The sequence below is a fragment of the Phragmites australis genome, chromosome 19, assembly GCF_958298935.1.
Source record: "Phragmites australis chromosome 19, lpPhrAust1.1, whole genome shotgun sequence".
Classification (NCBI taxonomy): domain Eukaryota; kingdom Viridiplantae; phylum Streptophyta; class Magnoliopsida; order Poales; family Poaceae; genus Phragmites; species Phragmites australis.
The window spans coordinates 11,852,992-11,871,605 of record NC_084939.1 but is presented as its reverse complement, the minus strand read 5'-3'; the positions used below and the strand labels follow the sequence as shown (position 1 = coordinate 11,871,605).

Below are 18,614 nucleotides of genomic sequence, written 5' to 3'. Positions count from 1 at the left end.
GTGCATAATCCAGTACCCGGGTGCATCGTGCCCGGGATAGGCGGAAATTTCTTCTTGGTCGATCTCGGGGACGGGCGTCCACTCTGCCACAAAGTCAGAGAATGCCTGGCTTTTGATCGCCTGGCGGCTGACAAAGTGCATATCGAACTCCGCCAGCTCCACCGCCCACTTGACGATGCGCCCAGTGCCCTCTCGGTTCTGGAGGATGGGCCCCAGTGGATACGTGGTAACCACCGAGACCTTGTAAGCCTGGAAGTAATGGCGCAGCTTCTGGGAAGCAACGAGCACGGCATAGAGCAGCTTCTGGGCTTGGGAGTACCTTGTCTTGGCGTCTCGGAGGACTTCACTGACGAAGTACACCGGTCATTGTACACGGCGGGCCCGGACAGCCGCTTCACCCGAGGGCCTGTCACAACCCCCAAGCTCGGTGGCGTGGTCGGGGCTGACCGAGTGCTCAAGTTTGACTCCCTGGTCGGGAGGAGCCAAGTGCTCAGGCTCGACCCACTACTCGGGGAGAGCCGCAAGGACTGGGGAGTGCTCGGGGGCAGCTGAGAGTTGGGACCCAACACCCAGCCCCGAGCACTCATCACGCTCCACCACCAGTACTATGCTCACGACCTGAGGAGTGGCCGAGACGTAGAGCAGTAGTGGCTCGCCCTCGGAGGGGGTCGCCAGTACGGGCGGTGAGGTGAGATATTTCTTCAAGTCACGGAAGGCCTGCTCAGCCTCCGACGTCCAGTCGAAGTGACCGGTCTTCTTCAGTAGTTTGAAGAGGGGGAGTCCTCGCTCCCCGAGCTGGAGATGAAGCGCCCGAGGGCCGCCATGCAGCCGGTGAGGCGCTGAACTTCCTTGAGTCGAGCCGGGGGTCGCATCTGCTTGATGGCCCGGATCTTCTCTGGGTTGGCCTCGATTCCTCGGCTAGAGACCAAGAAACCGAGGAGCTTGCCCGCGGGCACCCCGAAAACACACTTCTCGGGGTTGAGCTTCAAGCGGGTAGTGCGGAGACTGTTGAAAGTCTCGGCTAGATCTTCAAGCAGGGTGGCGCAGTCTCGGGATTTGACCACGAGATCGTCGATGTAAGCCTCAACGTTGCGGCCGACTTGCGAATCAAGGGTACTGCGCACAGCGCGCTGGAAGGATGACCCAGCGTTGCGCAAACCAAATAGCATCGATACATAGCAATAAGTCCCCACCGGAGTGGTAAAAGAAGTTTTTTCTTCATCCTCTATGGCCATGCGAATTTGGTGATAACCAGAGTTTGCATTAAAAAACATAAAAGATCGCACCCCGCGGTTGCATCTACAATCTGATCTATGCAGGGTAAAGGAAAAGGATCTTTTGGGCAAGCCTTGTTTAGGTCGGTGTAGTCGACGCACATGCGGAGCTTGCCGTTGGCCTTCGGGACGATGACGGGTTCGCCAGCCACTCGGGGTGGAGGACCTCTCGGATGAAGCCGGCATCAAGGAGCTTACTTACTTGCTCCCGGATGAACTCCTAGCGCTTGGGCGCCTGCCGCCGGACATCTGCTTCACCGGCCATGCATCCGGGCGCACAGCCAGGTGGTGCTCGATCACCTCCCTAGGGATCCTGGGCATATCGAACGGCTGCCATGCAAACACGTCGATGTTAGCCCGGAGGAAGGCGACGAGCGCACTTTCCTATTTGCCATCCAGGTCACCGCCGATTCGGACGACCTGGGAAGCGTCTTCGCCCACCACGACCTCCTTCATAGGAACCAAGGCGTCGGCAGCGAGTCGGGGTTTGGATGGAGAGGGTCCCGGGCCCCCTGGACGACCTTCGACCTTGGCTCGAGCTAAGACCAAGGCCAAGTATAACTGCTCAGCGCAGGAGACGGCGCTGTCGATCTCGGCGGACATGGAGATGGGGCCCGTTGGGCCCGGCATCTTGACCGTGAGGTACGCGTAGTGGGTGACCACCATGAACCGAGCGAGCGTCGGGCACCCGAGGATGGCGTTGTAGGGGAGGGGGAGCTCCACGACGTCAAAGATGACGTTCTCCATCCGGAAGTTATCCCGGCTACCGAATCTCACGGGCAGCTCGACCTGCCCGAGGGGTAGGGAGTGCCCGGGTGTCACCCCGTAAAAGGGGAGCGACGGCTTTAGGTGCCTGAAGGGCACCTGCAGCTTCTCGAATGCCTCCTGAGAAAGGAGGTTCAGACCTGCGCCCCCGTCGATCAGCACCCTGCTGACCTTTATGTTGCAGATGGTGGGGGACACTACCAGGGGTAGTCGCCCCACGCGTGCAGTACTGGCGGGGTGGTCAGCCAGGCTGAACATGATCGGGGTGTCCGACCACTTCAGGGGCCTTGCGGCCTCTTCGCTCGGGGTCTCCAAGCACACCTCGCGCCGCATGGTCTTGACGCTGCGGCGGGAGGAGGGCGTGTACGCGCCTCTGTCGATGAAGGCGATGGTGTGCTCGGGCTCCTGGAAGCCGAGCTCTTGGTTGTCAGGGGCGGCTCTGTCATCGCCGCCCCTGCGGGGCTCCTCGCGGTCCCTCTGGCGCTGCTCGATGAGACCTTTAACCGTGCGGCACTCCGTGAGATCATGCCACTTGGTCTGGTGGATTTGGCACCACTTCCCCGGCTCGGGCCGCGCGAGAGCGGGGGCCCTTGCAGGAGCCGGAGCCCTAGGAGGGGTTTGGGCTCGAGCCCTTGTGGGCGCGGGCCTTCTGTCGGCGGCCGCCCAGCGAGCTGGCCGGCGGTCGGGTTCCTGGGCCGGTCCATTGGCAGGGCCCTGGGCCAGCTCGACGGGGACAGCCTCGTGCCTCCTTCTCTTTTTCTTTTCCCGCCTGTCGGAGTGGGAAGGACCTGGTTGATCGGCGGCGGGATGCTCAGGGCGCGGAACATGCCATGCTCGAACCTCCGCTGCCTTGGCGCACTTGTCGGCTAGCACGAAGAGTTCCGCGGTGGTTTCGACTTTGTGCGTGCCCAGCTTCTTGAGCATCCGCTCATCGTGGACACCCTGCCGGAACGCGACAATGATAGTGTGGGGGGTTATCCGCGGGATGGTGTTGCGGACCTAGTTGAAGCGCTGTATGAAGCACCGCAGGGTCTCCCCTTCCTGTTGTTTGACGGTGTGGAGGTTACACTCCAGGCTGAGGCGCGTTAACGTGCCCTGAAAGTTTGCCACAAACTGGTGGCAGAGGTCGTCCCAGGAGCCGATGGATCTTGGGGGTAAGTTCATAAGCCAAGAGCGGGCAGAGCCCCTCAAGGCAACATGAAAATAGTTGGCTATCACCTTTTCACTACCGCCAGCCGCTTGGACAGCAATTATGTAGATTTGGAGGAACTCGACGGGGTCGATGGACCCGTCGTACTTCTCCGGCAGTTCTGGCCGAAACTTGGTGGGCCATTTGACCAGGCAGAGCTCGCTGGTGAAGGCACGGCAGCCTGTGCCGTACCCTGCGGTGCGGGCAGCGCCCTTGGGCGGTGAACGCCGACGAGCTGGGGAGCCCTAGCGGTCATGGGCCGGCAAGGAGGAGGCCTGGTCCTCGGCTTCGACCTCATGCCGGGTCTCCCGTTGGTGCTCGAGGGTAACGCGTGCGTCTTCGACGGGCCTCCGCTCGTTGAGGTGCAAGCGGAGGTCTTGAACTCCGGTAGTGGCCAGGGGGGCGGCACTCCGCTTGGAGGTCCCCCGACCGGTTCGACCGCCACCTGACGATGGGCCGGTCTTAGCTGCGTCGCGGTGGGAGGTAGCGCGAGAACTCTCGGCCAGCACCTGAAGGTGAGCCGTGCCGACCAAGGCGGCCACCTCCTGAAGCCAGTGGCCTTCTGGGGTTTCCCCCGCCGCCTGGACAGGCGGATGCCTGAGGAGAGCTTGCGCCGCAAGCAGCGCACTCCCAGGACTGGCCTCGCCAAAGGCGAGCCTATGCCGCAACGGCGCCCGGCGCTGTCCAGACGTGGATCTGGCGGTAGGAGTTTCTGCCACCTGCTGAGGGTTGGGCGGTGCGCTAGCGACGGCGGCAACGGCCCTGCTGGGCCCAGCGCCATGGTCCCCCTGAGAGGGGAGCGCCGTGCATGTGGACCGTGGCTGCTGCTGAGGAGCAGCAGCGACTGGTGCCTCCTGCGCGAGGGGCTCCATTTCCTCACTGGAGCTGGAGCCGGTGCGCCGGAGACGATGGCCACCTGCCTTTTTTCTGCAGGGAAAAACAAACAAACAAATTCAGGGATGCAACCCCCCTACCTGATGCGCCAGCTGTCAGAGGGTGAACTCCTATCGCAGGGATCTTGAGGGATCCCTTTTTGAGATTCGGCCAGGGGGATGATTTTGAATATGTTTGCGAGAGAAATAAATGGGTGTAAATGCGATGCCAGGTGGGGTGGAATGATCTAATGCAGAAAAAAGTAAATGCACTGGAGGGATTTTTAGACAGGTTCGGGCCGCACTGAGCGTAATACTCTACTCATGTGTGGATGCTATAAATACCCTGACAATGTCTCTCAGGAATGTTGCTGGTTACAAGAATATTTGTCTATCCTAGAGCTTCGGGTTCCTTGTTCTTCGGTGGTCTCAGCTTCTGTGCTTGTACAAAGATGTTCTTCAGCCTCTGAGAATGTGTATCCGAGTTCACTAAAAGTTTGAGAGTTGTCCCCGAGTCGTTTTTGTCCGTGCCCGTCGGCTCTCTTAAATACTCGCCGGCGGGTAGCGTGCCCTGAAAGGGAGGGCACGAGTTCCAAGACACCATAAATGAAAAGGCAGTCATCATGGGCTCGCCAGCGCGAAGTGATGGGGGGTTGAAAACGCGCCCCCGCCCTGTCTTCGGTCGTCATGATGGCACTGGCAATGGGCGCTGTGGAGAGGGCCCACCGGGCAGTCGCAGAGCAGCCCGGCGTGCCCGCCAGGTCTTGTTCGTCTGACACAGCAGGGCGGCAAGCGGGGCACCTCGGGCCTTGCGATGCTATCCCGAGGAGCACAGGATGACGCGGCATGGGACCCGTGCATTAAATATCCCCACACCCTTCTGCCAGAATGTGACAGGGACTGACACCGAGCGTGGCAGGAGCAGTTGGAGGTGACAGGCCACGCACCCTCTTAAATGCAGCATCGGGCCTTTCACAGGCTGACATCTCACCGCTGGACCCCTGTGGGGGCCACCGACGAAGGACTTCTGGGGCCGTCGGGGAACCGGCTGCTTGGGAGGTCACTGTTCACCTCCCTAAGTACTCTCTCCCGGAAACGCCATCTCTTGGTCCCTAGGGAACCGAGTGCTCGGGGGCCACTGTTCACGGCCCCGAGCACTCTCTCCCGGAATCAACTGTTCGGATCCTCGGGGAACCGAGTGCTCAGGGGCCGCTGTTCGCAGCTCCGAGCACACCCTTCCCGGTACTCGGCTTCTCTGGTCGTCGGGGGACTTGGGTGCTCGGGGGCCACTGTTCATGACCCCGAGCACTCTCTTCCCGGTCACTTGGTCTTCGCAGATCATCAGGGAACCCGGGTGCTCGGGGACCGCTGTTCGTGGCTCCGAGCGCCCTCTCCCGGGACTTAGTCTTTTCGTACCTCGCGGAGATGATCCCCACGGGAGGGCGCCATGTGGCGGATTGCTGGCCTGGCCTCGGGATTCGGAGACCCCTAGTTCCTGATTCACCGACAGACGCCCCTGTCGAGAACGTGACGAACCACTCACCTAGATGTGAGGAGCAAAAAAAAAGGACCAAACCGATTGGATCAAAACAGAAGTCAACGCTACCATCCCATTGATTGAACCCGCAAAAAACCAAACACAAATAACAATTTTATTGCAACAACTACATACAAAAAATCAATTCTTTCGCTTTAGTGCTTCTCTCCCCTACCTTCGGTCGAGCACCACTGGCTGTGGCGTGTAGTAGTGCACGTCGGTGCTGCCACGTGTACTCATCCCTAGGGCGCACATGGGCCTAGATCCCCGAGCGGATGGATCCTTCATCATGCGTGTGTGCAAGAGAGAACGGGGAAGGATCGAGGAAGAGGGGAAGAAGGGTGACAGCATGGGGTGAAGAAGGAGTAGGGAAGGGCGTCTTCGAGAAAGTAGATGGAGCGGCGCTATGTGATGAAGGTGGTTGTGCAAGAGAGGCAGGCATAGGCGAAGGCGATGCACTCAGCAGGAGGTAATTGGCAACAAGACTGGGTACGTTTCGAAGAGATAGTTGGCAGCGAGATGGCAGGGGTCTTGATCGTGGTTGATGGCAAGATGGGGTCTTAGGTACGAAATCCATTGACACAGGGCTCTGCAACATGATGGTGAGGGGGCGTCGAATGATGGGAGATGGGGTGGGCTAGTGGAATTAGCAAGGGTGGAATCTTTGTTTCCGTAATAAGCACGGTTGAAATTAAATGTAATTTGGGAAAGAAAGAGAAAGACTTAGATTAGACTAGACAAACAATTAAATAAACATGCGGCGTTGAATGGTATTTTTGTGAACTACAATATCAAACGTATTCATTCGCTTGTTGAATGGTATTTTCGTGGGATACGACATCAAACGTATTGATTCGTTTATAGCTTAGATTCAGATCGACTGCCCTCCGAACGCAGACTATTTAATCTGAACATGCAATCGAGCCCTTCATTTATCATCTATTCCAAACACAGCTCTCCACTGTAACTGCCTGCCTGAAGCACAGAACCCAGCCCCAGCACTCAATCGTTGATTCCCTTCCTCGTTAGGGCCCCACCGCATCCTCCTTCCCTTTGCCGTCTGGGCAACGCAAATAAGCCCCATTCGACTCGACGCGGCGACGCCGGACGCCCCCTCCCACCATGGCGACCATTCGCCGCGCGCGCCTCCCGATCGCCGCCGCCCTCCTCGTCGTGGCGCTCCTCGCTGGGGGCGCCGCGGCGGACGATGCCTCCAGCGACGACGACGCCGGAGCCCCAAGCTCTCCCGGCTGCTCCAACAAGTTCCAGCTGGTAACGACTCGCCACCACCCGTGCTTGCTCGATTCGCCCATCCTAATTAGGTCGGTATTCTTTGGTTAGTTGTGGGGTGCTTGAGTTGCTGAAGGTGCGTGAGTGGTGGTAGCTTGGTGGGATGAGGTACTGAGATCTTGCTGATGGTTTGGTTGTGTGGAGCGGATTTGTGGATCCCCCTACGTAAGTGCTGGCTAGTAGTTACCTGAGGATTTAGTGGACTAGATTGAATTGAACTGTGCTCAGATGGATGGTGTCGCAGCGTAAAATTGCGATGGTAGGATGTAGGAATTCAGTGGAGAAAAGTGAAATGGACCATGTTGGATGGTTAACGCAGTGACTATTTGGTTAATTCTCGTGGCTTAAACTGGAACGAATGCTTAACTCCATTGGTACTTTTCCCCTCATTTTTCTGCCATGTTTCGGCTGTTCATATTTCATAATGAGAAGCTTAGTTATATAACATAGGAGGATCTTTGGTTTTGACATATACAATACAATTATACCCTTTTGGTTCACTTTAAGACCATCAAAAGTTCGCCCCGCTCTCAAATCTACCATTAGGTCCATCAATGTCTTTTTTGGTGATAATACCTCTGATCTTTTTCTCAAATACTCAAATACCCATAGTTTCTTCCACAATGCCACACCGATTGCCATAGTCTCCATGGCCTTCCCTACGACATCCATCCACATGGACAGCTCTGTCTGGTTCACCTACTCTCCCTCCACCATCTGCATCCTATCCTTCTTGCTACCCAGCCCAGGTGGCTGCCTGCCTCCTACGCGTGCAACCAGGGCGGCGAATATAGATCCAGTTATGTTATGCTCTCCAGCAACGACCGTGGTGGCTGCATCATTGCCATGTTCCTTGTTTGATTGTGGCTGCCCATGTCACGGGCGACCCTCGTTTCCATTCAAAGTCTTTATGGAGGAGCTTGCGAGCATGAACTTGTGTGTGCTTGGTGACAGAGTGTTATGTGTAGGAATTACTGTTCACACAAAACGCGTGTACAGTAACCGCACACGAGCCAGATCTCTGTACAGTGCTCTTCCTCCACCATCAGTCAGATCTCAGTACCTCATCCCACCAAGCGGGTGTACAGTAACCTCCTCACTGTAGCATGAGATCAGATTGGTTAGAGATAAGATTAGTTAGATTAGTTTGCTAGTTTGAACCAGATTCAATTAGAGATAAGATTAGAGATATGTTAGTTTAAATCAGATAAGAATTAGAGATAAGTTAGAGTTGGATTTGAATTAGGACTTCGTAGGCCGGCTAGGTTATCTCCTGGCTAGCTATATGTACACGGCGCCAGCCGTGATTAAGGAATCAATGAAACAAAAGAAATCAATCTAGTTTTCAGTCCCCTTTTCCTATGTCTTCCCTATAGTTCTAAGCCTTCTTAATCTATAGTCCAATTCCTCCTCTAGAAGCCGACGCCCCCCGGATATCCTTCCGGCTGGTGTTTACGCTAACACATAGCCTCCCACCCGAACTCTGAAATCTCACTCTCCAATCCTACATCACCATGCCATCCACCATCGTTTCCCATCTTTAGCTATGCCCTTACCAGAGATGCAATGGGGTGTGTGTGTGGAAAGGGTCGGCTCCATCTTAAAGTGGTGCACGTTGTAGACAATGTGTACATCAGTGTGAGAAGAAAGAGGAACCGATGTTAATGGCAGCAGCGTTTGTGATGGACAGAGTGCTACATTTGAGAGCTCTTTGAGATTTTCGTGTTATTAAAGTGAACTCACATGTCTGGTGCTAAATTGCAAAACTTGTGATCATCTGGTGCTAGATACCAATTTTTCAACAAACATGGTGTGGATTATATTGACCTATAGCTCAATCTGCAGGGGAAATAAGATCATAATGGTTAGCCAGTCCTTGACTACTTATTATTTGGTTGCTCATCTTCTGGAATTCTATATGGGCTGCTAATCCTGCTAAGAATATTTTTTGCTTGAGCCTTTAACAGTCTAATTAAATTAGTTATGTGAGTTGTGTCCTGAGCTTAAGTATTCGTACCTAGACTCAGATAAGGTTGCTACAGAGCTCAAAGAGGCATAGAATCAAGATTGGTGAAGATATACTTGCCCTTGCCTTTGCTTAAAGGAGATTCATTGCCTTCCTTTAGTTGTATCATCTATGTGTAAAGACAACTTTAATGTAACATTCGTCCTGTGCATTTCTGTTTGTTTTCTGTGGATTTGCTTTCCATTATTTTTCAATAATGCTGAATAGTAATGCACTTCTTACTATTTTCTTGAAATATGAATTTATCAATAAGACGTGGAATTATATTTTAGGTTGCCATTTGAGAAGTCTGGGTCAATTTGGCCCTCCTATATTAGTTGCCCCTCTGACCTGATTGCATAGCTCCTTACTGCGGTGCTATGCTTGAAATACTATCTGGGCTTATCGTGAACATTTTCATGCTTTTGCTTAAGTGCGTAAATGGGGATCTCATGATAGTACGTCTGCCCTTTGTGTGTGTTTGATGCCTATAAATGGCTTCTGCATTTGGAGGAACAGTACAAAGTTTATATTTTGCAAATTATGTTTTTGAAATCAAGGTTAAGTTTGCATCTTTGTCCTTCATTATGTTTTTATTCAAATCCAATGCATTTGAGTTCATTGATTTTTCAAAATTGGATATTTAGGTTACTACTACCCTATTTATTCAAGCAATATGTTGGTCATTTGTTTCTTTTAAAAGAAGGAAATAAGATCTTTATTCTGCATGTTAACCTGTTGGTGCCCAACAAAAGCAAGATATCGATCCTGTATTGATTGGCCACAATTTCCATGGCACCCTATTCTCTTTCTGATGCTCCATCTATTCTCCAGGTTAAGGTGAAGAATTGGGTGAATGGTACTGAAGGTACAACTGTTGTTGGACTAAGTGCAAGATTTGGAGCCTCCTTGCCTAGAGATATTCATGAAGCTCAAAAAACATTTGCTGTCCTCGCAAATCCATTTGATTGTTGTTCCAATTTGACATCAAAGGTTTTATTTTGACACAATCAGTGATAAGCTTTTTAACGAAGTTATTTTCTTTTCAATGGACATGCTTACAGCATAATCCTAAAGCAGTTATTTTCTATTAGTATGTTCTAAATTGATCCTTGTCGCCGCAGTTAGCAAATTCTGTTGTTTTAGCAACACGTGGGGAATGTGCTTTCACTGCTAAAGCAAAGATTGCTCAGGCTGGTGGTGCAACCGGTTTACTAGTTATCAATGACAATGAAGGTATAAAAAAAAGGCAACATGTCATGTATTATCTTTGTTCTGTTCATATAGTTCAATATTCCAGATATCCATGTCAGATTCTTCTGCAGAATGTAATCCATTTTGTCTTTTTAGAGCTCTACAAGATGGTTTGTAGTGAGAATGACACTTCCATTAATGTGACAATACCTGTCGTCATGATACCACAGTCATCTGGAAAGAAGCTGAAGGCCTTTTTGGATCATGGAGCAAGTGGTAAGTTATTCTTAAATTATCCTTCTTCTGTTGTAAAGTATGGCATGATTCATTATTCATTTTACATTGCTCTAGTGGTAGAGTTTAGTTACTTCATATGTAAACATCTCTTATATGTTATTTCTACTTATTGCCGGTTAAAACTGCCTTTTGTATCAGATATATATTGTTAACTGACGAAAACATTATTGATGTTTTATGAATTCATTGTGTTCAAACTTCAAACTTCATTGTATATGATATCCAATGTGCAGAACAAACCTGAGATATCATTAATGAATCATGTTATAAGGAAGTGTACTTGATAATGCAGCGACTTAAAAGCACTTAATGCTCAACATTCATGCTACCGCAGGAATTTTCTACTCTTACCTTTACATAAGACAGTTGTCTGCAGTTGTATACTGTTATAATATTTCTTGACTCATGAGTGTATGTTTTCCTTCCGCACTCCCCTTTTAAAAAGTCGATGTTTTTAAAAAAGCTAGGTGCTAAGTGGGCAGTGGGGGTGGCACCTAGCTCCAAAGTGCTGATTGGACAGCGGTAGATGTAAATTATGATACATCAGAGAATGCATGCTAATAAGGGAAGTTTTCTTTTTCTGCAGTGGAAGTACAGCTATATTCACCAAATCGACCAGTTTTGGACCTTTCAGCATTTTTCTTGTGGATAATGGCCGTAGGAACCATAGTCTGTTCTTCACTCTGGACTGAATTTGTTGCCTGCGAGCAGGTTGATGAACGTTATAATCAGATGACCTGGAAGGTTTTGACTTTTATTCCTTACCTATGCCTACCTAAAGTGAATGGCATTTCATGTTATATTTTCAATTTTCATATACATACTCAAATGCATTCATATTTTTCATACCCATATACTCCAGTGCTCTCAACATTTATACGCTTACAATCAGGGACAGAGTTTAACTATTGAGTGATGTGGCTGGAACTCGGTACCTTGCATAAGTAGGTTGTATGCAAGGCACACATCTGGGCCACTAGCCAATGGATCAAGTATAGGAAGAGGAATGAATCACTTATAAGACATGTAATTTAGAACTGAGCTTCATGGTTAATTCTCGTGCTATCTTCTGATAAATTTGCCCTGAAAAATGACATTATAGTTACATATGACTTTTTTTTTACTTTTGGATTTTGATGTGAACTGCTTTACAAATTCTATATGGACACATCTGTTTCCAACCCTGTTCTTGTCAATCATTATATGTTCTCTTTCATTAGCCCCTGCACTTTTGCTGGTGAACATACAAAAACATATGTTGTTGTGAACCACATGGCTTTGCTACTTTTGAATGCTTCTTCTAATAGCTGTTTAATCAAGTTTGTTTCAAGCGTTGTAGCTAACAAGTAGTAATTTGTCTAGGCCATCACTGGATATGCTTTCTGCTGACAAATTTAACCCTTTCATATTGAACAGGATGGACCTAATTCTGGAACAAACTACAGAGAAGATAAAGAGGTCTTCGAGATCAGCGCCAAGGGTGCTATTGTTTTTATTATAGTAGCTTCAGTTTTCCTCCTCCTCCTGTTCTACCTCATGTCATCTTGGTTTGTCTGGGTGCTAATTGTATTATTCTGCATTGGTGGTATTGAGGTATTCTCTCCTTTGGGGCATACAAGTACCTCTCCTTTTTTTAGTGGATGTTATGGTTGGTTTTTCTTTCGTTGAGGATTTCAGCTATGAGCTTAATGGTGGATTGTTTCTTGCCAGGGAATGCATGTTTGCTTGGTCACTGTTCTCTCTAGGTACTAAATAAAATAATTTATATAAAGCAATTCGATCATTGCTCCGTGCTTTATTTATTTTTATATTTTCATCCTTATGCTTCATCTTACAGGATTTTCAAGGACTGTGGACAAAAGACTGTACAACTCCCCTTTTTGGGAGAGGTCTTGATCTTATCTGTTGGAATTGTACCATTTTGTGTCGTGTTTGCGATTCTCTGGGCTGTGTATCGGCATGCTTCATTTGCCTGGATAGGCCAAGATGTTCTTGTAAGATATACTTATCATCATTCTTGTGTTCACTTCTTCTGTTGTGTTTTCTTCTCCTGGCCTTGTATGATGTACTTCTGAAGTGTAGATGTAGTTTTCCATACTTCTCTTCAGTAGTATGTGATAGGACTGTAAGGTACCATCAAGCGAGTTCAGATTCACATGATAGAATGATATGGAATAACTATTTCTCAAACACTAGAGGTCGGAAGTAAGTAATTAACATATTATCAGTTCGAAAGCCGAAGCTGATCCAGTTCTTGTATTGCCAGTTTGGTCAGCTATATTCAATGTATAGTTTGCATAGTGCAACGAGTTGAATCCTTTCAAAATATTTGTTGTTTGAAGAAATTTATCATAAAATATGTAAGAACAGTTGCCATCATTTTACAAAATCATGTGACCCCAAAATGTCAAATTACCCTGTAGTTCAAGATCCATCACTATATGAAATTACCATATGCAAAAAGTTTAAGCATGATGTTACAGTTCTAATGTGAATTCATATGAATCAGTTCGATATTGCCATTATGGTTGCTTAGGTTTGGCATGTTGCTCGTCAAGTGTGTATAGAGTTTATTTGGCCCATGTGGCCGATTGTTGATGTATACATATACCTCTTTGCAGTGGAGTACAATTCATGTGTTGAGTCTCAAACGTTGAATTAGAGCTGAATACAAAACCCTCTCCAACTCTCCAAGTTTGGTGCTTCCAACCACCTCTGATAGCTCTACCATCCTCTGCAACTAAGAAACCCAATATCATTTGTAGATTAGAGATGGAGATGTAAACCAAAATGTTTACAATAGCATCTTTATTTCACACTTTCTTGCATTAGTTTGATTTAGGATGAGATACCATAGTTCCAACTTCAAAAGCTGGATATTGTATTGAAGAGGCATGCATGTGTGAGAGCTCAAAAAGGATGTTATTTGATTTCATTTTGAACTGTTGGATAGTTTGTCTAAAGAAGAGGATACCATTTGTGTTTACCCTCATGGTTGAACCTTTTTAATAGTTTTCTACTTGGTATCTTAAATTTCCTTCCATTTACTATTTGCAATCATGCTACTTTGACCTTTGCAAATCAAACTGCATATTATTGACCATGTGTTCTATTTATTTATCCCAGGGTATCTGCTTGATGATTACTGTGCTTCAGATGGCACGTTTACCAAATATCAGGGTATTGGCATGTCTGTTTGAGCAGTTTGCTGATTGTTATCAAGTAATAATTTTACTGATCTTACATGCACGAGAAATATCTAACACTGTATTTTGGCAGGTTGCATCAGCTCTTCTTAGTGCTGCATTTGTGTATGACATATTTTGGGTCTTCATTTCACCACTTATATTCCATGAAAGCGTCATGATTGCAGTAAGTGTATTGTTGAGTTCTTTTAACAATCAAGCTTGTTATCAGTAACTCTTTACAACTTCGGGTTGATATGTAACATTATTTTTCTAGTAAATTGATCAAATTGTCTTGGGACCAGATGAGAAAGGCTTGTTCTTTACAATCTCTGCTCCAAAATAGATGTCCTACAATGAGTGTATTCCCACATTTTAAATTCTATGTGAAACTTTTTTTAGATTTCTCACATGAAAATGCTCTTCGTAGACTTGTCTTTGAGGGCACTTCCAAATCATTATAACTTTACAATTTGTACTAACACATAATTAGAAAATGTATTTGTTATACCCATGGATCCATTAAAGGGATTTGGGGGAGAATTAGGGCACGAGGGAGAGGAGGTGCAGCCTGGCCGTCGAATGGCAGCTAGATTGGATCCAACCCTTACAATTTGGAATAATCTGGAAACTCCCTAATCTACTTAATGGGCAAGTGACCATGTGGATCCGGCCAGCACTACGATACGTGTGGTCCTGTGGGTACTGTTCATCAACAGTACCCTGGGCCGGCTGGGCCAGATTCTGGTCCATTTCAGTATTGTCAAAGGGGTGATTTGGACATTTTTACGATGTCCAAAATGTAACTTGTTGATGATTTGGGAATCAATATTATGAAATAGGGTGAGGCGAAGCTGCCCTGCAGCTAAAACAAGCAAATGACACACTTTAGACAGGTTTGGTTCTCCTGCGATGAGGATAATAGGCCTACTCTTGTGGTTTTGTAATGAGAATGAGGATTGCAGTGGTTGGTCCTCTGATCGGGGGATCAGGGTAGGCCTAAGCTATACTTGGGTGAACGTCAAATGGAGATGGTCTTTTGGGTTCCCCTTTCACAGTGTCTTTATGCTTTTTCTTGGGTCGCAGAGCAGTCTCGTTCACACCCTATTTTGTTAGAACAACTCCCAAATCATTGACGAAATCTATTTCGCAATGGAGGTAGTAATTGAGTGCTAGCTGCCTTTAGTTCATACCATGTAGTATTACGAGATACTAATAGCTAACCATGGAGATATATTTTTGTTCCGATCTAATTTCAAGCTATATATACACATGAATCTAGAAAATTATATGTTCTGATGATTGTTACAAAATTATATGTTATGGTGTCAAATGTGCACACTTCCAATTCCAACTACATGTGTGGAATACGCTGTTGCATGGTTTATCACTTAACCGTTCATTAGATTATCTACCTAATATCTATCTTTAGTGAATCAGTCGTATGTGCTATGTCTTCTATCTATTGTGTCTTGTGATTATTATCTATATAATTAGGGTTGCTTTAAAAATTACTCAGGTTGCTCGTGGTGATAACTCAGGGGAATCAATTCCGATGCTTCTAAGGATACCTCGCTTCTTTGATCCATGGGGTGGCTACGACATGATAGGCTTTGGTGACATTATTTTCCCTGGATTGCTTGTTGCATTCAGCTATAGGTACTCTATGTGATGTTGCCATATATGTTATAGCTTTGCTTGTGATCCATCAGTTCCACAAGGAGTGCATATATAGAACAATATAGTTGAGTTCTTGTAATCTGGCACAACCAGACTCTGATTTTCTTGCTAAATGTAATGGTGATCTTAGGACGCATACACTGTTGAGCCAAACATAGTTGACCAATCAAATTAATTTACTTGTTAAACCACCCTTTATTTTTGTTAGGGGACATAGCTAATTTATTTTCAGAATTAATGGATGACATAGCGTTTGTGATTTATTCATAACCAAATTAGTTTTGATTACTAGTAAAATGAACCCTGCAAAATCTCATGATAAACTCTATTGTTTTTTGAAGAAACAATAAAAAAAAACATGACATTTGTAAACTTGTCTTTCTCTCTCTCTCAGATGCAACTCAGTTTGATAATGGTATTCTTACTGGGATTAGTTCTCTGTAGAGGCGTCCTCTAATAATGATATAGGCAATGATTTTATACTGCTGATTACTTTGTCCTTAAATTCGAGTTCTAAAAATGAAGTATGCCCTAAATTTCTAACAATTCAAGATTCTAGAATTTGGAAATGCATTATGCTGGAATTAGATTTTGGTCTGTCTCCCTGCTGTTGTTCTGCCTTCCTTTATTTATTTTCCTTGCATAGATTTTCCTCTTATGGTTTTAGCATAGAAAATGCAGGGAATACTAGTATAATAGATTAGACCGTGACTCTTGTAATGTGGAGTCAGTGGGTTTTGAGGTTTAGTTAGTAATTAGTTACCAAATGTGTAACCGTGTACTCATATTTTTTGCATTCCTAGTTATTCTCATCATTTATAACTCATTTATTACTTCAATATATACTAAGCAGATTTGACAGAGCAAGCAAAAAAGGTATCGTGAATGGATATTTTCTGTGGCTGACTGTGGGATATGCTGTTGGTATGTGCTTGATTATTTTTCTTCTCTTTTTTATATGAGTTAATTAGTTGAATGTTCTATGTTATTTGTGTCTACTGTGGTATTGCTTGTGTTCATTATTCAACTATGCAATTTTCTTGAACAACAAAGCCTTTCAGTCCCAAACAATTTTCATCAACAGTTATTTTTTCATTATGATCAACATAATGGTGTATTACATTCAGGCCCCAACAAAAGAATGAAGTTTAATTAATGGCCACGGTTTCCATAAACCATTTTAGGACCAGTTGAGTTCATATTATTTGTAGCCTTTTTCATTGTCTTTGGTATGGAACAAACTATGCCCTCCAGCTCTAACAGAATACCATTTAGGTTCAGTTAAGGCAATATTATTGGTAGCCCTGATTTAATGGTAACTGGTAAGGAGTCTGAACTATACCCTAAGCTCAGTCTCTAAGTGAAACCCAGGCAATAAAATGAGCTTTCCCAAGTTTTGCAGCATGTGGGCGACTTATGAGGGAGTCCTCAATGTTTTGGAGAACATTATATCTAGACCCACTTGGTGCTGAGTCACTGTGTATTGGTTGTTTCCTTTCCTAAATTTTTGGTATTTTGTATGTAAGCTCAAATGTCCTTTGGTTCAAGATAGTCTTTTTCTTCCTTTTTCTATAGCAGAATAAATAATTGTTTATGACTTTTTTCCTTAGGCTGCAATGTGATCAGAAGTATGTTATTGAATAGACTATAGAGAAGTCATTATTTTGTTTGAAAGAACAAATGTTGTTGAGAACTGAGATATAGTATCATTTATGGTAAATGTTTTCCCCCATGTAGGACTTTTCCTTACCTATCTTGCGCTTTTCTTGATGGACGGGCATGGTCAACCTGCGTTGTTGTACCTGGTTCCATGCACATTAGGTAAGTATGGACACTGTTGCCAGGGTGCACTATCCTAATCTCATTCTTACTCTCTACTGTGGTTATTTATGCTGTATCATTTTTTTTATGCCAGGGGCTATTGTTATACTTGGTTGGTTAAGAGGTGAACTGCATGATTTATGGAACTATGGAAAAGGTCAAACGGAAAATTTAATCGATGAACCTTGAAAGTAATATCCTGACAACTGGATTTAGTGCTGGTGAGTGGTGACACCCATTGGGCTAATTAATCCATGGATCTTCTGGGCCAATCTCAAAGGTGTACACGATTACCTTGGCCGAAAAGTTTATGTATTTTTTCTTTTTCTGTAGTATATAATTTTAGTAATGTATTATTCAGAGACGGGGTGCACTGGAAAGTGTTCGGTGTTCATGACATAAATTAAAATTGATGAGATTCAATATATCTTTGCCTTACAGCATAAGTGACATTTTAAACATGGACACAGTTCTTCCTAAAACATACTTCGACCACTAGAGTCGATTTGACACAAAATTATAATGTTATTAAATTACTATTCAAGATGAATCTACTTGTATAATTTTCAAATATATAAAGTGGTACTGGCACCCCTTTACGTGTGTATGCACATTGTAGCCTATTAACAATATATTTGCTTATTGATGAATCTTTATCCCATAGCACATGTGTTTCTTCCTCACCAGATATGCTTTCTCTTGTAAACACTTGGACATTTTTTCTATTTTTAACCTGTTATAAACTCCTACCATCTAAATTATTAAAATTACCTTTCTAGTCATGCTGAAGCGGTGATGTGGCAAAACAACGCTGTCATGCTACACTTAAAAGTTTATAAATTCTAGGTCCTTCCTGCACCATGACGTTGATGATACGACACACATTTTTGGTGGAGAATATACTCACCAATGTAGCTCTATATGTGAGGTTTCTTGATCCTCCATTGCTTTTGAGTTGGTTGATGTATTATCTAAAGTTATGAAAATAATTCTATTTTCTATTTTAAATTCTTTAACAACCTTTAGCACACGTGCGGCAATGGCTTATCTAGTACGTGACTCATCGATGTGTCTAAACTCTATTACTCTTTTATTTAGATTATAGTTGTTGTTTACATAATATACGACAACGCTAAGATATGATGTTCTTTGGTGTGATAAAGTCCAAATACCATATATTAATGCAAATGAGTAAGTCACGTTATGAAAGTTTTGCTTCAAAGCATCTAATCAAAAAATATGAAACAATGTTAAAATGTCATTCTTAGAAGTTTTTCTAGAGACATGTTGATATGGTGGACAAAAACCATATTGTATCATTCTTTCAAAACTAAAGCTTTCACCCATTCTAAGAAACTATATATTTAGCAAATTCTTGACGAGTTATCTTTAGGATCAAATATCTATATCCTTACCGAACCATCAGGTGCGAAGGTAAGTTGTGCCTGTATAGGTTGCTCGGCTATCCATACAACTACGGCAACCTTCTTCCGACACTGTTTTCA

General features: G+C 45.6%; 1 protein-coding gene across 2 annotated transcripts; it reads left to right on the top strand.

Moving 5' to 3' along the window:
- The first annotated feature begins 6,601 nt into the window (after window positions 1-6,601).
- Window positions 6,602-17,555, top strand: LOC133900114 (signal peptide peptidase-like 2). Of its 2 annotated transcripts, XM_062341244.1 has the most exons (14): window positions 6,606-6,909; window positions 9,767-9,925; window positions 10,057-10,168; window positions 10,283-10,402; window positions 11,010-11,167; window positions 11,840-12,016; window positions 12,134-12,168; window positions 12,261-12,417; window positions 13,550-13,603; window positions 13,703-13,795; window positions 15,128-15,267; window positions 16,142-16,212; window positions 17,026-17,109; window positions 17,204-17,555. In XM_062341244.1, exons 1-14 carry the CDS (start codon window positions 6,760-6,762, stop codon window positions 17,296-17,298), a joined length of 1,605 nt encoding a protein of 534 aa, XP_062197228.1. In that variant the 5' UTR covers window positions 6,606-6,759; the 3' UTR covers window positions 17,299-17,555. The 2 variants fall into 2 exon arrangements, with proteins under 2 accessions (XP_062197227.1, XP_062197228.1); XM_062341243.1 differs by having other exon boundaries at window positions 6,602-6,909; window positions 13,550-13,795.
- Window positions 17,556-18,614: the final 1,059 nt, after the last annotated feature.